Source organism: Schistocerca americana, chromosome 8 (assembly GCF_021461395.2).
Source record: "Schistocerca americana isolate TAMUIC-IGC-003095 chromosome 8, iqSchAmer2.1, whole genome shotgun sequence".
NCBI classification, from domain to species: domain Eukaryota; kingdom Metazoa; phylum Arthropoda; class Insecta; order Orthoptera; family Acrididae; genus Schistocerca; species Schistocerca americana.
Window position 1 is genome coordinate 31,745,620 of NC_060126.1, and position 14,670 is coordinate 31,760,289.

At 41.0% G+C, this 14,670-nt stretch overlaps 1 protein-coding gene across 2 annotated transcripts in view; it reads right to left on the minus strand.

Annotated features, from left to right (window-relative positions):
• The window catches only part of LOC124544968 (alanine--tRNA ligase, mitochondrial), a 91,838-nt gene that overhangs the window by 7,780 nt on the left and 69,388 nt on the right, over positions 1-14,670 (minus strand). Inside the window, exons 11-12 of one of the 2 annotated variants that reach the window (XM_047123715.1) lie at positions 13,221-13,369; positions 2,927-3,140 (exon numbers count right to left, since the gene is read on the minus strand). In XM_047123715.1, coding sequence (XP_046979671.1) covers positions 2,927-3,140; positions 13,221-13,369 — 363 coding nt within the window. Of the gene's footprint in view, positions 1-2,926; positions 3,141-13,220; positions 13,370-14,670 lie in introns of those variants that run through there. The other variant, XM_047123716.1, reaches the window with a different exon arrangement.

Genomic DNA, 14,670 nt, shown 5'->3' on the forward strand with positions numbered 1-14,670 from the left:
TCACAGTAGAGTTGTGGCACGTTAATGGTGTAAATTCATGCACAAATAACTCTCTCTCTCTAGAGTATCAGTACTGTCAGGTCGAGAGTACAAAGTTACAGCTGCATGAACTCTACGAATTCTGATCAAAGCATTTGTAACTTTGTGCAATTGCTGTAACTCATGTACACCTACAAAACTGGATGACACCAAGCCTTGACAACATACACTGAAACTTTGATTTTACGAGTACATTAACGGATTTTATTTTTTTCATGATTCTACATCATAAACTTGTAGCCCTCGTAGAAAACTCACAACATCAATGCTAAGAGTTCTCCAATTCTACATTTCTTACTAGTAACACTTAGTTCGATTCTAAGTTCTTACTCAATGTACTGCTTAACTTCATCCCATTTTCTTCCTATTGATATTTGATGTCACTGAAGAAGTTATATGAGGCTCAAAAGATGGTTTGCACCTCAGGTGTTGGCAGAATTAACAGAATATTTTAGGCTGTAGTGGAGAGGGGAGACAAGCAAGAAGAAATGCTGATGTAATCCACGATCGGTGTTGCCAACACAACTTGCAACATTTAGCTTCACTGCGTGTTGCGGGAGCACCGCAGGCTGCAGGTAAAATCAGATGAGTTTAACAGGTCAAGGATGCACGATTGGACTTCTACGATGCAGAAACAACAGGTCGGTCTGCTATTCAGTAAAGCCATGCATTCCAGTTAGACTTCTGGCACATGTTACAGGCAGTTTCTTTAAGGAGCATTGTTGGTTAGGGTTTGGACATCAGTTATTTTCTCTCATGATCAACTGATGTATTTTGTTTCGTTTGACACAAAAAAAAAAAAAAATAAATAAATAAATAAATAAAAACAAGTCAAATTAATGCAAAATGGAAAAGGGACTAGCAGAGAATGTTTCACATCGACCTGGCATAATAAGTCAACACATTTCCATACACCCTCTGTCCAATTTTGAAGATCCCAAGCCCCCTGAAATTGTAATTTAAATTGTCTTTATGTCAATAAGGGGAATAATCAGGGGTCATCTGCTCCAAATTCTCACATTCAAGCCTGTTTATGAATGGTGTGCTCCAAATCCCTTGTGCCTGCTCCAGCATTGTGCTTTGTCATTAGATTTGCTACAGATTACTGCCCGTCCTCCTCAGTAGAGCCAAGTGGACAAGACTCAAACTTTTATGTTCTGTGACGAGGTGAAGACATCCAACATCTTTTTGCCTACTTGGGGTTTCACACTCTTCAACCTCTTTCCATAAATGCTCATGTCAGAGGCACACAATCAGCCAACCAGCTACGCCATTTCTGAGATGCTCAATTCGCATGTCATGTTGTTCTTAGAATGACTCCTCATTCACCTCTGCTCTGCTTATATATGAGGTGACCAGAAGTCCATTAACATTAGAAAATCAGTACTTCACAGAGTAATGTAGGTAGAGAGGTAAAAAATTGACACACATGCTTACAGTGACATGATATTTTACACAAACTAAAAAAGGGCACAAAATGACGAACAGCACTATACAGCATATCAGTAGGTATGGTGAGAAATTACCATTGGATGTTGTCTTCTAGAATCCCTAATCAGGTCAAACGATCATGGTAGACTTGCTACTTCAGGTAACCCCATAGGAGACTTGCGACTTCAGGTAACCCCACAACCAATCACATGGACTGAGGTCTGGGGAACAGAGGCCAAGCACAATGGAAGTGGCAGCTCAGCACATGATCCTCACCAAATGATGTGCACAAGATATCTTTCACATTTGTAGCAAAAGGGTCCAATCACAAGTGATGTGATACATACACACCACACAGCAACTTTCTCATCATATAATGGTGTTTCCACAACAGTTCTGGGATTTCCAGCAGACCAGATTCTGTACTGTGGTGTTGACAGACCTCAGAGTGTCAAATGGGCTTTGTCGGTCCACAATATGTTAGACAACCAATTGTCATCTTCTCCCATTTTCTGAAGTGCTCAAACTGCAAACGCTCTGCACGTCACACACTGATGGCTGACAATTCATGACAACCCTGGATTTCGTGCAGATAGTGTTGGAGGGTATACCTTAGTGCTCTCCAAACGGTAGTGCTAGGAATTCCAGGGCGACATGCGACTTCGCGAGTGATGACTTCACCGTACAGAGATGAACATGCTTATGTCTACATTTTGGTCTGAACTGAATGAGCAGCAATATAACTTGTGTCTGTTCGCCCACTATGGGGCCGATCATCTAAACAACCCTTGGGTTCCATTTTGTGATCATTTTCTTCATAGTAGCTCTTGTCACAGGACCTTTACCAACTCAAATCTCCTTCTTACAGTGAAAGGACTGTAAGATTCCTGTATTGGATTCTCTGGTCTGGTAGCGAAGGTTAACTAACAGTGCGTTTTCTGGTAAAGTCAACATGCCGTAACTGCTGGTGCACCTGCCACTCTGTCTCACTACAGCTCATAATATACAAGGTTCTCGTGTGGCATCATTGATGTGTTGCTGTTCAGTGCCATCTGTTGACCAATTTTTGCACTCGTTTTCAGTTCCAATAAAACCTCAACTCATATCAGACATATGTGTCAATTTTCATCTCTCTACCTGTATTATTCTGTGAATTAGTGCCTCTTCAAATGTTAATGGACTTTTGGGTCACCCTGTCCTTTCCTTAGCTCGTCAGGAGGCTGCAGTCAAACATACATTGGAGAGTGGTCACAATGTTTAGCCTCGTCATTGTATATCTGACAAGCAGACAAAAGCTCAATAATGTTAAAAGATGTATTCTGCTTAAAACATGGTAACACATCTCAAAGTACATTGTTCATCAACTATGTGATGAATAATGAATTGCTAAGGTATGCCATCCATATTCCACCATTATCTCCACCGATGCCACAAATGTGAAAAAGAGTACACTGACCTCAGGAACACAACACCTGGCTTTAATCATGCCCTCACTTCTTGCGAGCAGGAGCACTGGAATGCTGCTGCACAGCTTCGTTGCCTTCTGGAGAGGAATGTCCTCTTGAAATGAAGAGCACTGCAGAAAATGCACTATGAAAGGAACGGCTGTTCTGCCAGGACTGCTGTTAAGCTTTCTGAGGACATCTTGCATTTCGGTTCTCATCTGTTCCCTGTAATGAAAAATAAAGTTTCACTGAATAAAACATGGAAATAACAAAAAACATACATACAAAACTGTCATATAGTTCCCAAACCACAATTTCATATAAAAATTTAGTCACAACTTTAATTTCAGGAATTCCTCAAAACTTTGTGAAACAAACATTATTTACAAATGCTCATTTTGTCAAACAACACTAGGAATCTTTTCATGAAGAGATATTTGTATGACCATAATTTTGCTTTCATTTCATTCTGAAATGGCTTTCTCTTACCATCAATGTGATCACGCAATGGGGAAAAAAATGATATTTCAGTTGAAGCTTCCTAGCACATTAAAACTGTGTGGAAGATTGGAATTCCAATCGGTTTTCTATCTGGAAACAATCCCCTCAGTTATGGCTAAGCCGTCTCTATTAAGTTTGTACAAGATAATGATGAACTTACAGCAATTAATAGAGACATTTATAATTACAATACATGAACCAGATGTCATCATCATCGGGTACTGATGACTAATACAGGAGCTAGAAATCTCAATCCACTTGAAGCTGGAAGACAATTCTACAACAGGTTGCCAAATAATATAATGGAAATTCAGGGAAATCTTTTTTAAGGCAAAATGAAGCAGCTGTTAAACGAAAAACGTTTACATTCACTCAAAGATTTCTGAACACCATTATTGACGATTCTAATTTTTTATACCTCATTATATTAATGGGGGTAAATGTTAATATAATAGTATATAATGTGCTACTTGTTGTCTGTATTCATTATATGTATGGGTAGATATTTTTGTAAATTTACACAAACTGACAATGTTCAAGACTGTAAAGTTATTATGGACAAATATAGATTAAAATATCTTACCTCGAGGAGTGCTAATCTTCCACGGTATGCAGGAGAAATTCTATGAAATCTGGAACATTGGCGGAAGTGGAGCTGTGAGAACCAGTTGTGTCACACTTGGATAGCTCAGTTGGAAGGGCACTTGCCCATGAAAGGAAAAAGTCCCTGGTTTGAGGCCCAGACCAACACACTGTTTTAATATAGCAGGAAGTTTCAAATCAGTTCACCTCTGCTGCAGAATGAAATTTCATTCTGGATATTTCTGGTAGTAATAAGGGCAAAGGAGACCGCAATTATATGAATGTATGTAAACAACACTTCATCCTGCCAGACTAGAAAGAATTATACGAGTGATTTGAAAGGAAGAGCAGAAACAAACCCTATTCAGTCACGAGATTGTAAGGTAACTACAAGATGACCATTAACGGAACTGCTTTTGCAACCACAGGCACAGACTCCATAGGGCCTGTGGTGGCCCGAGCCCCTCAGAGGACATGGAAGAGCAGTTGAACAGAATGGACAGTGTTCTCAAAGTAGGGTATAAAATGAACATCCACAAAAGCCAAACAAGGATAATGGAATGTAGTCGAATTAAGTCGAGTGATGCTGAGGGAATTAGATTAGGAAATGAGACACTTAAAGTAGTAAAGGAGTTTTGCAATTTGGGGAGCAAAATAACTGATGATCGTCGAAGTAGAGAGGATATAAAATGTAGACTGGCAATGGCAAGGAAAGCATTTCTGAAGAAGAAAAATTTGTTAACATCGAGTATAGATTTAAATGTCAGGAAGTCGTTTCTGAAAGTATTTGTATGGAGTGTAGCCATGTATGGAAGTGAAACATGGACGATAAATAGTTTAGACAAGAAGAGAATAGAAGCTTTCAAAATGTGGTGCTACAGAAGAATGCTGAAGATTAGATGGGTAGGTCACATAACTAATGAGGAGGTATTAAATAGAATTGGGGAGAAGAGGAGCTTGTGGCACAGCTTGACTGGAAGAAGGGATCGGTTGGTAGGACATATTCTGAGACATCAAGGGATCACCAATTTAGTATTGGAGGGCAGCGTGAAGGGTAAAAATCGTAGAGGGAGACCAAGAAATGAATACACTAAGCAGATTTGGAAGGATGTAGGCTGCAGTAGGTACTGGGAGGTGAAGAAGCTTGCACAGGATAGAGTAGCATGGAGAGCTGCATCAAACCAGTCTCAGGACTGAAGACCACAACAACAACAACAACAACAACAACCGAAGTGTGGCCTCCCAATTGAATAAACAGTTAGATAGTGATATGAAAAAGGCTGTTTAGCTATTGAGACAATTTTTACTACCGTGCAACTTCTATGTCGACATGGACTAGCAATTAGAGGGCACGAATATGTAAACTCAAATTTTTTTCAATTGTTGGAACTTCGAAAGAATGGCACACCTGAGTTTAAAGATTGGTTAGGGCGTTCGGGGTATAAGTGGATGTCCCATGATATTCAAAATGAGATCATTGATCTACTAGGAAAGTATGTGTTGAGAAAGGTATTGGTTTCAATGAAGAAGACTGAACATTTTTCTATTATGGTTGACGAAACAAGTGATTCTTCGATTCACGAATAAGTGTCATTTTGCATTCATACTGTCGATGATGCCATAATCATCAACAAAGACTTTATTGGCTTATACGAGACCCCCAACACTGAATCACAAACTCTGTTTAGTATTTTAAAAGAAGTTTTTACTCATCTTAATTTGTCAATGGATAACTTAAGAGGACAGTGCTCTGATGGTGCCTCGAATATGAGAGGTAATTTCAAAGGACTAAAAAAGTTAGTTTTGGATATACAAGCAAAAGCACGTTATGTGCACAGCACTGCTCACAGTTTAGACTTGGCAGTTGTAGACACTCTCTGCCATCTTACATTTATGAGAGATATTGTGGCTTTAGCCAAGGACTCAATAAACACCGTAAGGGAATCCAACAAAAGGATGGAACTTTTCAGAAGCATACGCTGTGAGAGCGCCAGCAACAAAGCTGGTCTTCGACCCCTTTGCCCGACTCTATGGACTATGCGAGCTTCTAGTATCTTGAGAATATTGAAAAACTTTGAAGATCTTCTAGTGTGTTTTGAAACATTTTCTGTGGAGGACAAAACAGAGGCATGTCACAAATGTGCAGGCTACCTTGAGTCAATGTTACAATTCAAGACTTATTTCTTTTTACATCTTTATTGCCATGCAATGAACCCAGTAGAGGATGTCAATGAAAAAATTCAATGTCCTCATCTAAGTCTTGCTGATCTGGAAAAAATACATGAGGACTTGATTTGTATATCGAATAGAAGGTGTGATAGTTTTTAACACTTCTGGGAATTGTGTTTGAGCTGTGGTAAAAATTGCTGTTTTAAAGAGCATGCCGCAGCGCGTAGTGTGAAGCAGTCACCCTCCATTTCTGGCGGTGGCGCCGCTGTGGCAGTCGCAGCTTTGGTGTCTCCCTCTGGTGGGAAAGAGGAAAGGTTGACTGTTGACGTGCATTTAAGGGGCGCTATGGACTCGCCGGTTGGTCAGTCTGGGTCAGTCTTGTCCCCAGCCTGCTAGTCTGTTTCTCGTCTGCATTTGTTAGGCAGTTAGTGTCTGTCTGTCGTTCGGAGTGCTAGTATGTCTGTTCCTGCATCTGAGTCTGTGCGTTAGGCCGCCAGTCTGCTCGAGTTTGTTCAGCCAATGGTCATTGGCGGTTGGATCAATCAGTTGGTCGGTCGTGCACTGAGACACAAGATGACTTGTCCATCTTGAGTGTCGACGCATGTGAGGCCGCCATGTGAGTCCAGTGGACTGCGGCGTATAGCGAGGGGTAGTGACTTCGCGGTCGACACGAGAGCAACAGGAGACAACCCGTATCATCAGTCTGGCCAGTGCGAGGTGTGACGCCGTGACACGGGAGATCGGTGTGCCTTCCTGCATCTGTTGAAGTGGCTGGCAGTGGACGGTTCAGGAGAGCGACTTGGGGTTCCTGTGCCAGGTCTTCTCAAGTAATCGCAGCTTATTAGAAGTTAAGAGATTGGTGATATCTTGCTTGATTTACTCTTGTTAAATTCTACTTGTTTTCTTGGTGAGGTCCCCAGCCGTTTTGCTTTGGGGCCATCCCACCATTCTTCTCTGTTTGCACACCCGTGGGAAGGTAGTAGTTTATAAATTGGGTGGTCTGTTTTTCCCTTGTGGAGTAGGGTGCGGGTTAGAGCAACCTGCGGTTCGGGTTGTTCGGTAATCTCCCTATCAATCTACCGTACGTTAGTAGCTGCCTCTGTCATATTAGTCAGATTTGGTACGTTAACGAATTTATTGCTTGGAGTGTAATGGCCTAATACCTGAAATATGTTTTGCTCTTTGGAAACTTTGATATTATTGCCTATGACCTTGAGAGACGGTATCTGTGTACTGTAGAGCATCTTAACTGTTGTTTGGCCAACCTTGTAGAATTTTACATAAGATTGCATTTCATGGGCTTTTACTTAAATGATCACTTTAGTATATAAAGTTGCCACCCTTTCACCGTAAGACTTTTCTTAGAAGTTAAAATCAAGTTGCACCTTCGGTGGCAAGGTTACGGAATCTAGGTGCTGATTATCTTTCATATTCAAGTTAATCCACGTATGATATTAACAGTTCTAATTCACAGTCAGGTTTTATATAAAGTTAAACACATTACTGCACAAGTAAATTACGACTGTTTTGACTGACACAGGTTTCACATTTGAAATCTTCGAACAGACTGACTTGAAATGGCTTCAGGTCCAGTGCTTAAACAGTTTTGCAAAAATGGCTAATAAAGTTTCACATTGTTAAATACATAATTTTGATAATTCACAATTAGAATTTTACACCTCAAATTAAGTGAATAGTGCAGAAAAATTAGTTCTGGTCTGAACTTTATGTTACAATAAGTGTTTTGACTGAAATAAGCCTCCTTGATGACAAAACAGCTGAATAAGCAATACCATACAGGAAAGTGTTAATTACCTATAAAATAATTAGGTGCTGACTGTCCTACCATGTTTTGGAAATTAGCTACATGAATACTTTAAGGATTTCTATGGATCATTTTCCTAACTTCATCAGTAATATAGTAATTACATCTGTTTACATGACAACAATGTGACTGGAAGAGGGAATAATTACTGTTGGCTAACTGAACTGAGCTTCAGCAAAACTAGTTGCTTGAAACAGTTCAAATTAATGTAATTTAGCGAAGTGGGGCACAGACTTATACTCGGAATTACAGAACGACAGCTTTATCTTATGGCATGTGTCTCATTAACACTAATGATAATTAAGAAAGCAAGAAAAATATCATTTAAGGAGACAAATAATAGAACAAAATGGGAATGTGTCCCAGCTTGCTTTGCTACAAAATGTCATTTTGTACACACCAAATGGCAGTAATTCAGATTTTCACAAATTCATCTGCACCCATTTGCAGGTGGTCGCTCATGTCAGCACCAATGAAGTGTGTCGCTATGGATTGGAGGAAATCCTCTCTGGCTTCCGGCGGCTATCTGATTTGGTGAAGACTGCCAGTCTCGCTAGCGGGATGAAAGCAGAGCTCACCATCTGCAGCATCATCGACAGGACTGACTGCGGACCTTTGGTACAGAGCCGAGTGGAGGGTCTGAATCAGAGGCTGAGACGGTTCTGCGACCGTGTGGGCTGCAGATTCCTCGACTTGCGCCATAGGGTGGTGGGGTTTCGGGTTCCGCTGGATAGGTCAGGAGTCCACTACACGCAGCAAGCGGCTACACGGGTAGCAGGGGTTGTGTGGCGTGGACTGGGCGGTTTTATAGGTTAGATGGCCTCGGGCAAGTACAGAAAGGGCAACAGCCTCAAAGGGTGCGGGGCCAAGTCAGGACATGCGGGGACCAAGCAGCAATCGGTATTGTAATTGTAAACTGTCAAAGCTGCTTTGGTAAAGTACCGGAACTTCAAGCGCTGATAGAAAGCACCGAAGCTGAAATCGTTATAGGTACAGAAAGCTGGCTGAAGCCAGAGATAAATTCAGCCGAAATTTTTACAAAGGTACAGACAGTGTTTAGAAAGGATAGATTGCATGCAACCAGTGGTGGCGTGTTTGTCGCTGTTAGTAGTAGTTTATCCTGTAATGAAGTAGAAGTGGATAGTTCCTGTGAATTATTATGGGTGGAGGTTACACTCGACAACCGAGCTAGGTTAATAATTGGCTCCTTTTACCGACCTCCCGACTCAGCGGCATTAGTGGCAGAACAACTGAGAGAAAATTTGGAATACATTTCACATAAATTTTCTCAGCATGTTATAGTCTTAGGTGGGGATTTCAATATACCAGATATAGACTGGGACACTCAGATGTTTAGGACAGGTGGTAGGGACAGAGCATCGAGTGACATTATACTGCGTGCACTATCCGAAAATTACCTCGAGCAATTAAACAGAGAACCGACTCATGGAGATAAAATCTTGGACCTACTGATAACAAACAGACCCAAACTTTTCGACTCTGTAAGTGCAGAACAGTGAATCAGTGATCATAAGGCCGTTACAGCATCTCTGAGTATGGAAGTTAATAGGAATATAAAAAAGGGAGGAAGGTTTATCTGTTTGGCAAGAGTAACAGAAGGCAGATTTCAGACTACCTAACAGATCAAAACGAAAATTTCTGTTCCGACACTGACAATGTTGAATGTTTATGGAAAAAGTTTAAGGCAATTGTAAAATGTGTTTTAGACAGGTACGTGCCGAGTAAAACTGTGAGGGACGGGAAAAACCCACCGTGGTTCAACAACAAAGTTAGGAAACTACTGCGAAAGCAAAGAGAGCTTCACTCCAAGTTTAAACGCAGCCAAAACCTCTCAGACAAACAGAACCTAAACGATGTCAAAGTTAGCGTAAGGAGGGCTATGCGTGAAGCGTTCAGTGAATTCGAAAGTAAAATTCTATGTACCAACTTGACAGAAAATCCTAGGAAGTTCTGGTCTTACGTTAAATCAGTAAGTGGCTCGAAACAGCAGATCCAGACACTCCGGGATGATGATGGCATTGAAACAGAGGATGACACGCGTAAAGCTGAAATACTAAACACCTTTTTCCAAAGCTGTTTCACAGAGGAAGACCGCACTGCAGTTCCTTCTCTAAATCCTCGCACAAACGAAAAAATTGCTGACATCGAAATAAGTGTCCAAGGAATAGAAAAGCAACTGGAATCACTCAACAGAGGAAAGTCCACTGGACCTGACGGGATACCAATTTGTTTCTACACAGAGTACGCGAAAGAACTTGCCCCCCTTCTAACAGCCGTGTACCGCAAGTCTCTAGAGGAACGGAAGGTTCCAAATGACTGGAAAAGAGCACAGGTAGTCCCAGTCTTCAAGAAGGGTCGTCGAGCAGATGCTCAAAACTATAGACCTATATCTCTGACGTCGATCTGTTGTAGAATTTTAGAACATGTTTTTTGCTCGAGTATCATGTCGTTTTTGGAAACCCAGAATCTACTCTGTAGGAATCAACATGGATTCCGGAAACAGCGATCGTGTGAGACCCAACTAGCTTTATTTGTTCATGAGACCCAGAAAATATTAGATACAGGCTCCCAGGTAGAAGCTATTTTCCTTGACTTCCGGAAGGCGTTCAATACAGTTCCGCACTGTCGCCTGATAAACAAAGTAAGAGCTTACGGAATATCAGACCAGCTGTGTGGCTGGATTGAAGAGTTTTTAGTAAACAGAACACAGCATGTTGTTATCAATGGAGAGACATCTACAGACGTTAAAGTAACCTCTGGCGTGCCACAGGGGAGTGTTATGGGACCATTGCTTTTCACAATATATATAAATGACCTAGTAGATGGTGTCAGAAGTTCCATGCGGCTTTTCGCGGATGATGCTGTAGTATACAGAGAAGTTGCAGCATTAGAAAATTGTAGCGAAATGCAGGAAGATCTGCAGCGGATAGGCACTTGGTGCAGGGAGTGGCAACTGACCCTTAACATAGACAAATGTAATGTATTGCGAATACATAGAAAGAAGGATCCTTTAATGTATGATTATATGATAGCGGAACAAACACTGATAGCAGTTACTTCCGTAAAATATCTGGGAGTATGCGTGCGGAACGATTTGAAGTGGAATGATCATATAAAATTAATTGTTGGTAAGGCAGGTACCAGGTTGAGATTCATTGGGAGAGTCCTTCGAAAATGTAGTCCATCAACAAAGGAGGTGGCTTACAAAACACTCGTTTGACCTATACTTGAGTATTGCTCGTCAGTGTGGGATCCATACCAGATCGGGTTGACGGAGGAGATAGAGAAGATCCAAAGAAGAGCGGCGCGTTTCATCACAGGGTGATTTGGTAACCGTGATAGCGTTACGGAGATGTTTAGCAAACTCAAGTGGCAGACTCTGCAAGAGAGGCGCTCTGCATCGCGGAGTAGCTTGCTCGCCAGGTTTTGAGAGGGTGCGTTTCTGGATGAGGTATCGAATGTATTGCTTCCCCCTACTTATACCTCCTGAGGAGATCACGAATGTAAAATTAGAGAGATTCGAGTGCGCACAGAGGCTTTCAGACAGTCGTTCTTCCCGCGAACCACACGCGACTGGAACAGAAAAGGGAGGTAATGACAGTGGCACGTAAAGTGCCCTCCGCCACACACCGTTGGGTGGCTTGCGGAGTATAAATGTAGATGTAGATGTAATAGCTGCTTGTTGACTACTCACAAAATTTCATTCTATTGTAGCCTAGCAACAGCACAAAGCATGGTGTAAGTTACAACACCAACAAAGAGACATATGATTACAATGAAGTTTATGTCACTGATTAGGGATGGGGTAATACATACGAATTACAGAACTGTACATATACTCGAGTCAGAATTCAGTACTATGTAAAGTTGCCACTTGCTGCAATCAGATCCTCTAAATGTCGTAGCATGGAATTGAAGAGGGCCTGGATATGCTGCTGGGGAACACCTTAGCATGTGGTCTGTAGGTGCTTCCATGAAGAATTGAGAGCAGTTGCAGGAACAGGTTACCAAAATACCATATCCCAAACATGTTCAACAGATGACCCATCAGGTAAATGTGCAGGCCAGGAAAGCAGGCATAAACATTATTTTTCGAAGAAGACTTGCAAATTCTTTGCCCTGTGTGGCCAGGCTTAGTCATTTTGAATGGTGGCATGTGGAGCTGCCTGCAACAGGCATAGTGTCTTAGGCTCTAAAACTTCCCTGATGTAGTGAATGCTATTCAGACTGCCCTCAGTATGTAGAAGGCAAGACTGCACGTTATAGCTAACAGTCACATTTGGCATTTTTCCCCTACGTCACTCTCAACAATGAAATGTGGTCCACTGCATTCACTATGGCAGCATGTAACATGTACATGGCAATCGCAGTAGGACGAGTTCAAGTGGGACTCTTCCACAAATGCTGCATTCTGCCACTCAGCATGTCAGTGACAGTGATCCCATGCCCGTTAGTCTGAGGTGCTAGTGGTTCCTGGTCAGTGTAGCTGACACAATGGCTCATGTGCCACCAGTCCAGCCCTCAGCAGACAGCATTGTTTCATCAGTGCAGACATGCCTATACATGTGCAGTAATCCAACATCGAGCTGGCACTGTCAACAGAGCTGTTACATCAGTTAAGGCAGTGCGGATGTGATTAGTAGTCATTCTGTTCTGTGATCACACTGTGTACCAATTGGCACTTGTCGACAGTTAGCGCGTTCTCAGGGTATGCCACCTAAATTTTCCTCACGGTGCAGATAACTATCTTCAAAGAGAGAAAACTTGAGCTGTTCCTTCCTCTATTTTCTTATGATACAATCACAAAAGTGTTTCACAATGCTGTAAATAATTTCAATCAGCCAGTGATCACCATCAGACTAAAAGCTCATACGGCAAATGGTGGTGTGACATTCCTATTACGTTGTCAACATAAGTTTATTTGATATAGTATGCTGATAATGCTATGGAAACATTAAGTTACCATTTGCAGTATAATATTTTAGTTTGATACTGATTACTGACTAGCTGAAACCATTTACAGCACTGAGAAACACTTTTGTGATTTCATCATAAGAAATTAAAAGAAAAAAAAAAAAAAAAATCAACTGATCACTTAATCTACACCTACAATGCGTCACCATTTTCCATTTTGTTCATCTTCTGTTCCTTACAGCATTATCCCTCATTTTTTATGCTCTGTACTAATAATTATTTCGAAGACTTACGTTAATAGTTGCCTCGATTGTTGTTTCATTCTCGTTTTCAGGGTCTCTAAAATTTCTGAACATTTAACATGTGTAGTATACGGCATACACCTGTTAGCTTCATTTCTAAGCTTGTGTATAATAACTTGCAAACTAGAACTGAGGCTTTCCTGAAAATAAAAACAATAATCACAATATTTATGCAAAACATACAGCATTTACATTAGTGACAGCAATATGTGAAAGGCAAAGGAAAAAAAGAAAAAATAATTGATATACAATGTCAAACTGTCCCTCTGAGCTTTTTCCCTTGTTCTCATCTTTCCTAAAACCAATAAAATGTTCAACTTAGTTGGGATACACACAGTGCTTACAAACTTATCAACACACAATTAAATCCTTTCCTTTTATTCAAGCATCTGAAATATGCACCCCATTAAGTAGTAAACAAACCAATAAAACTTTTTTTTTTTTTTTTGGCAAATTTTGAGTCATATTACAAGGATTTTAAAGCATTAAGTCTCTAATTATAATTTCTTCGGTTTTGATATCACATACAATTGGTTCAAGCTCTGCAGATATAATAGACAATTTGTTACTTATATGCAATCAAATTCATGGATAATACTAAAAATTTTTGTACAATAAATTTAATTAATTAGATTAAAAAAAATGAAAAGTCCAGGCTGGAATAATGGTACGGAAAGCAATGGTCACGACCCACATACAGAAAAGGCATTGAGTCACAGACAGGCACAGTGAAACAGACTGCTAGAATATAAAAGTCCTCCCTCCTGCACTGGAAAATGACTGTCTCTGAATGGGCAGCAGTCTGGTGGGATGGGTGGTGGGGCTAATGAGGAAGCACGAGGTGTGGAGCTGGGGGAACAGAGGGAGGAGATGCTGGCACTGCCTGGAAGATCCTGCAGGGCTCTGTGGGGCTGATGGAGGGGCAGCGTTTCTTCTAGAAAGAGCAGACAAGTGGTCATTAGCATCTCACTTAGGCAATGGATTAACATCAGTACAATGGACGTAGAGGAATTAAGAGCAAAGTTTAAACAGATTGTAAATTGTTGTCTCGAGATATATGTGCCTGGTAAGTGTTTGAAGAAAGAGAAAGACATGCTTAAAAACTAAACTCAGGAAACATTTGAGGAAGCAAAGGCTGCTGCACTCTCAGTTCAGAAGAGAACGCATAAATGATGACGGGCAAAGCTTATTAGAGATTTGATTGTCTGTGAAAAAATCTATGTGCGAAGTGTATGACAACTACCACCATCACACCTCAGCAAAAGATCTGGCTGAGAACCTGAGAAAATTCTGGTCTTGTGTAAAATCATAAAGTGGCTCTAATACTTCCATCCAGTCACTCGTCAATCAGTCTGGTGCGGCAGCTGATGATACCAAAACTAAAGCCACATTAGGAAATCGTTCATGCAGGACAATCATACAAATATAACATCATTTGACT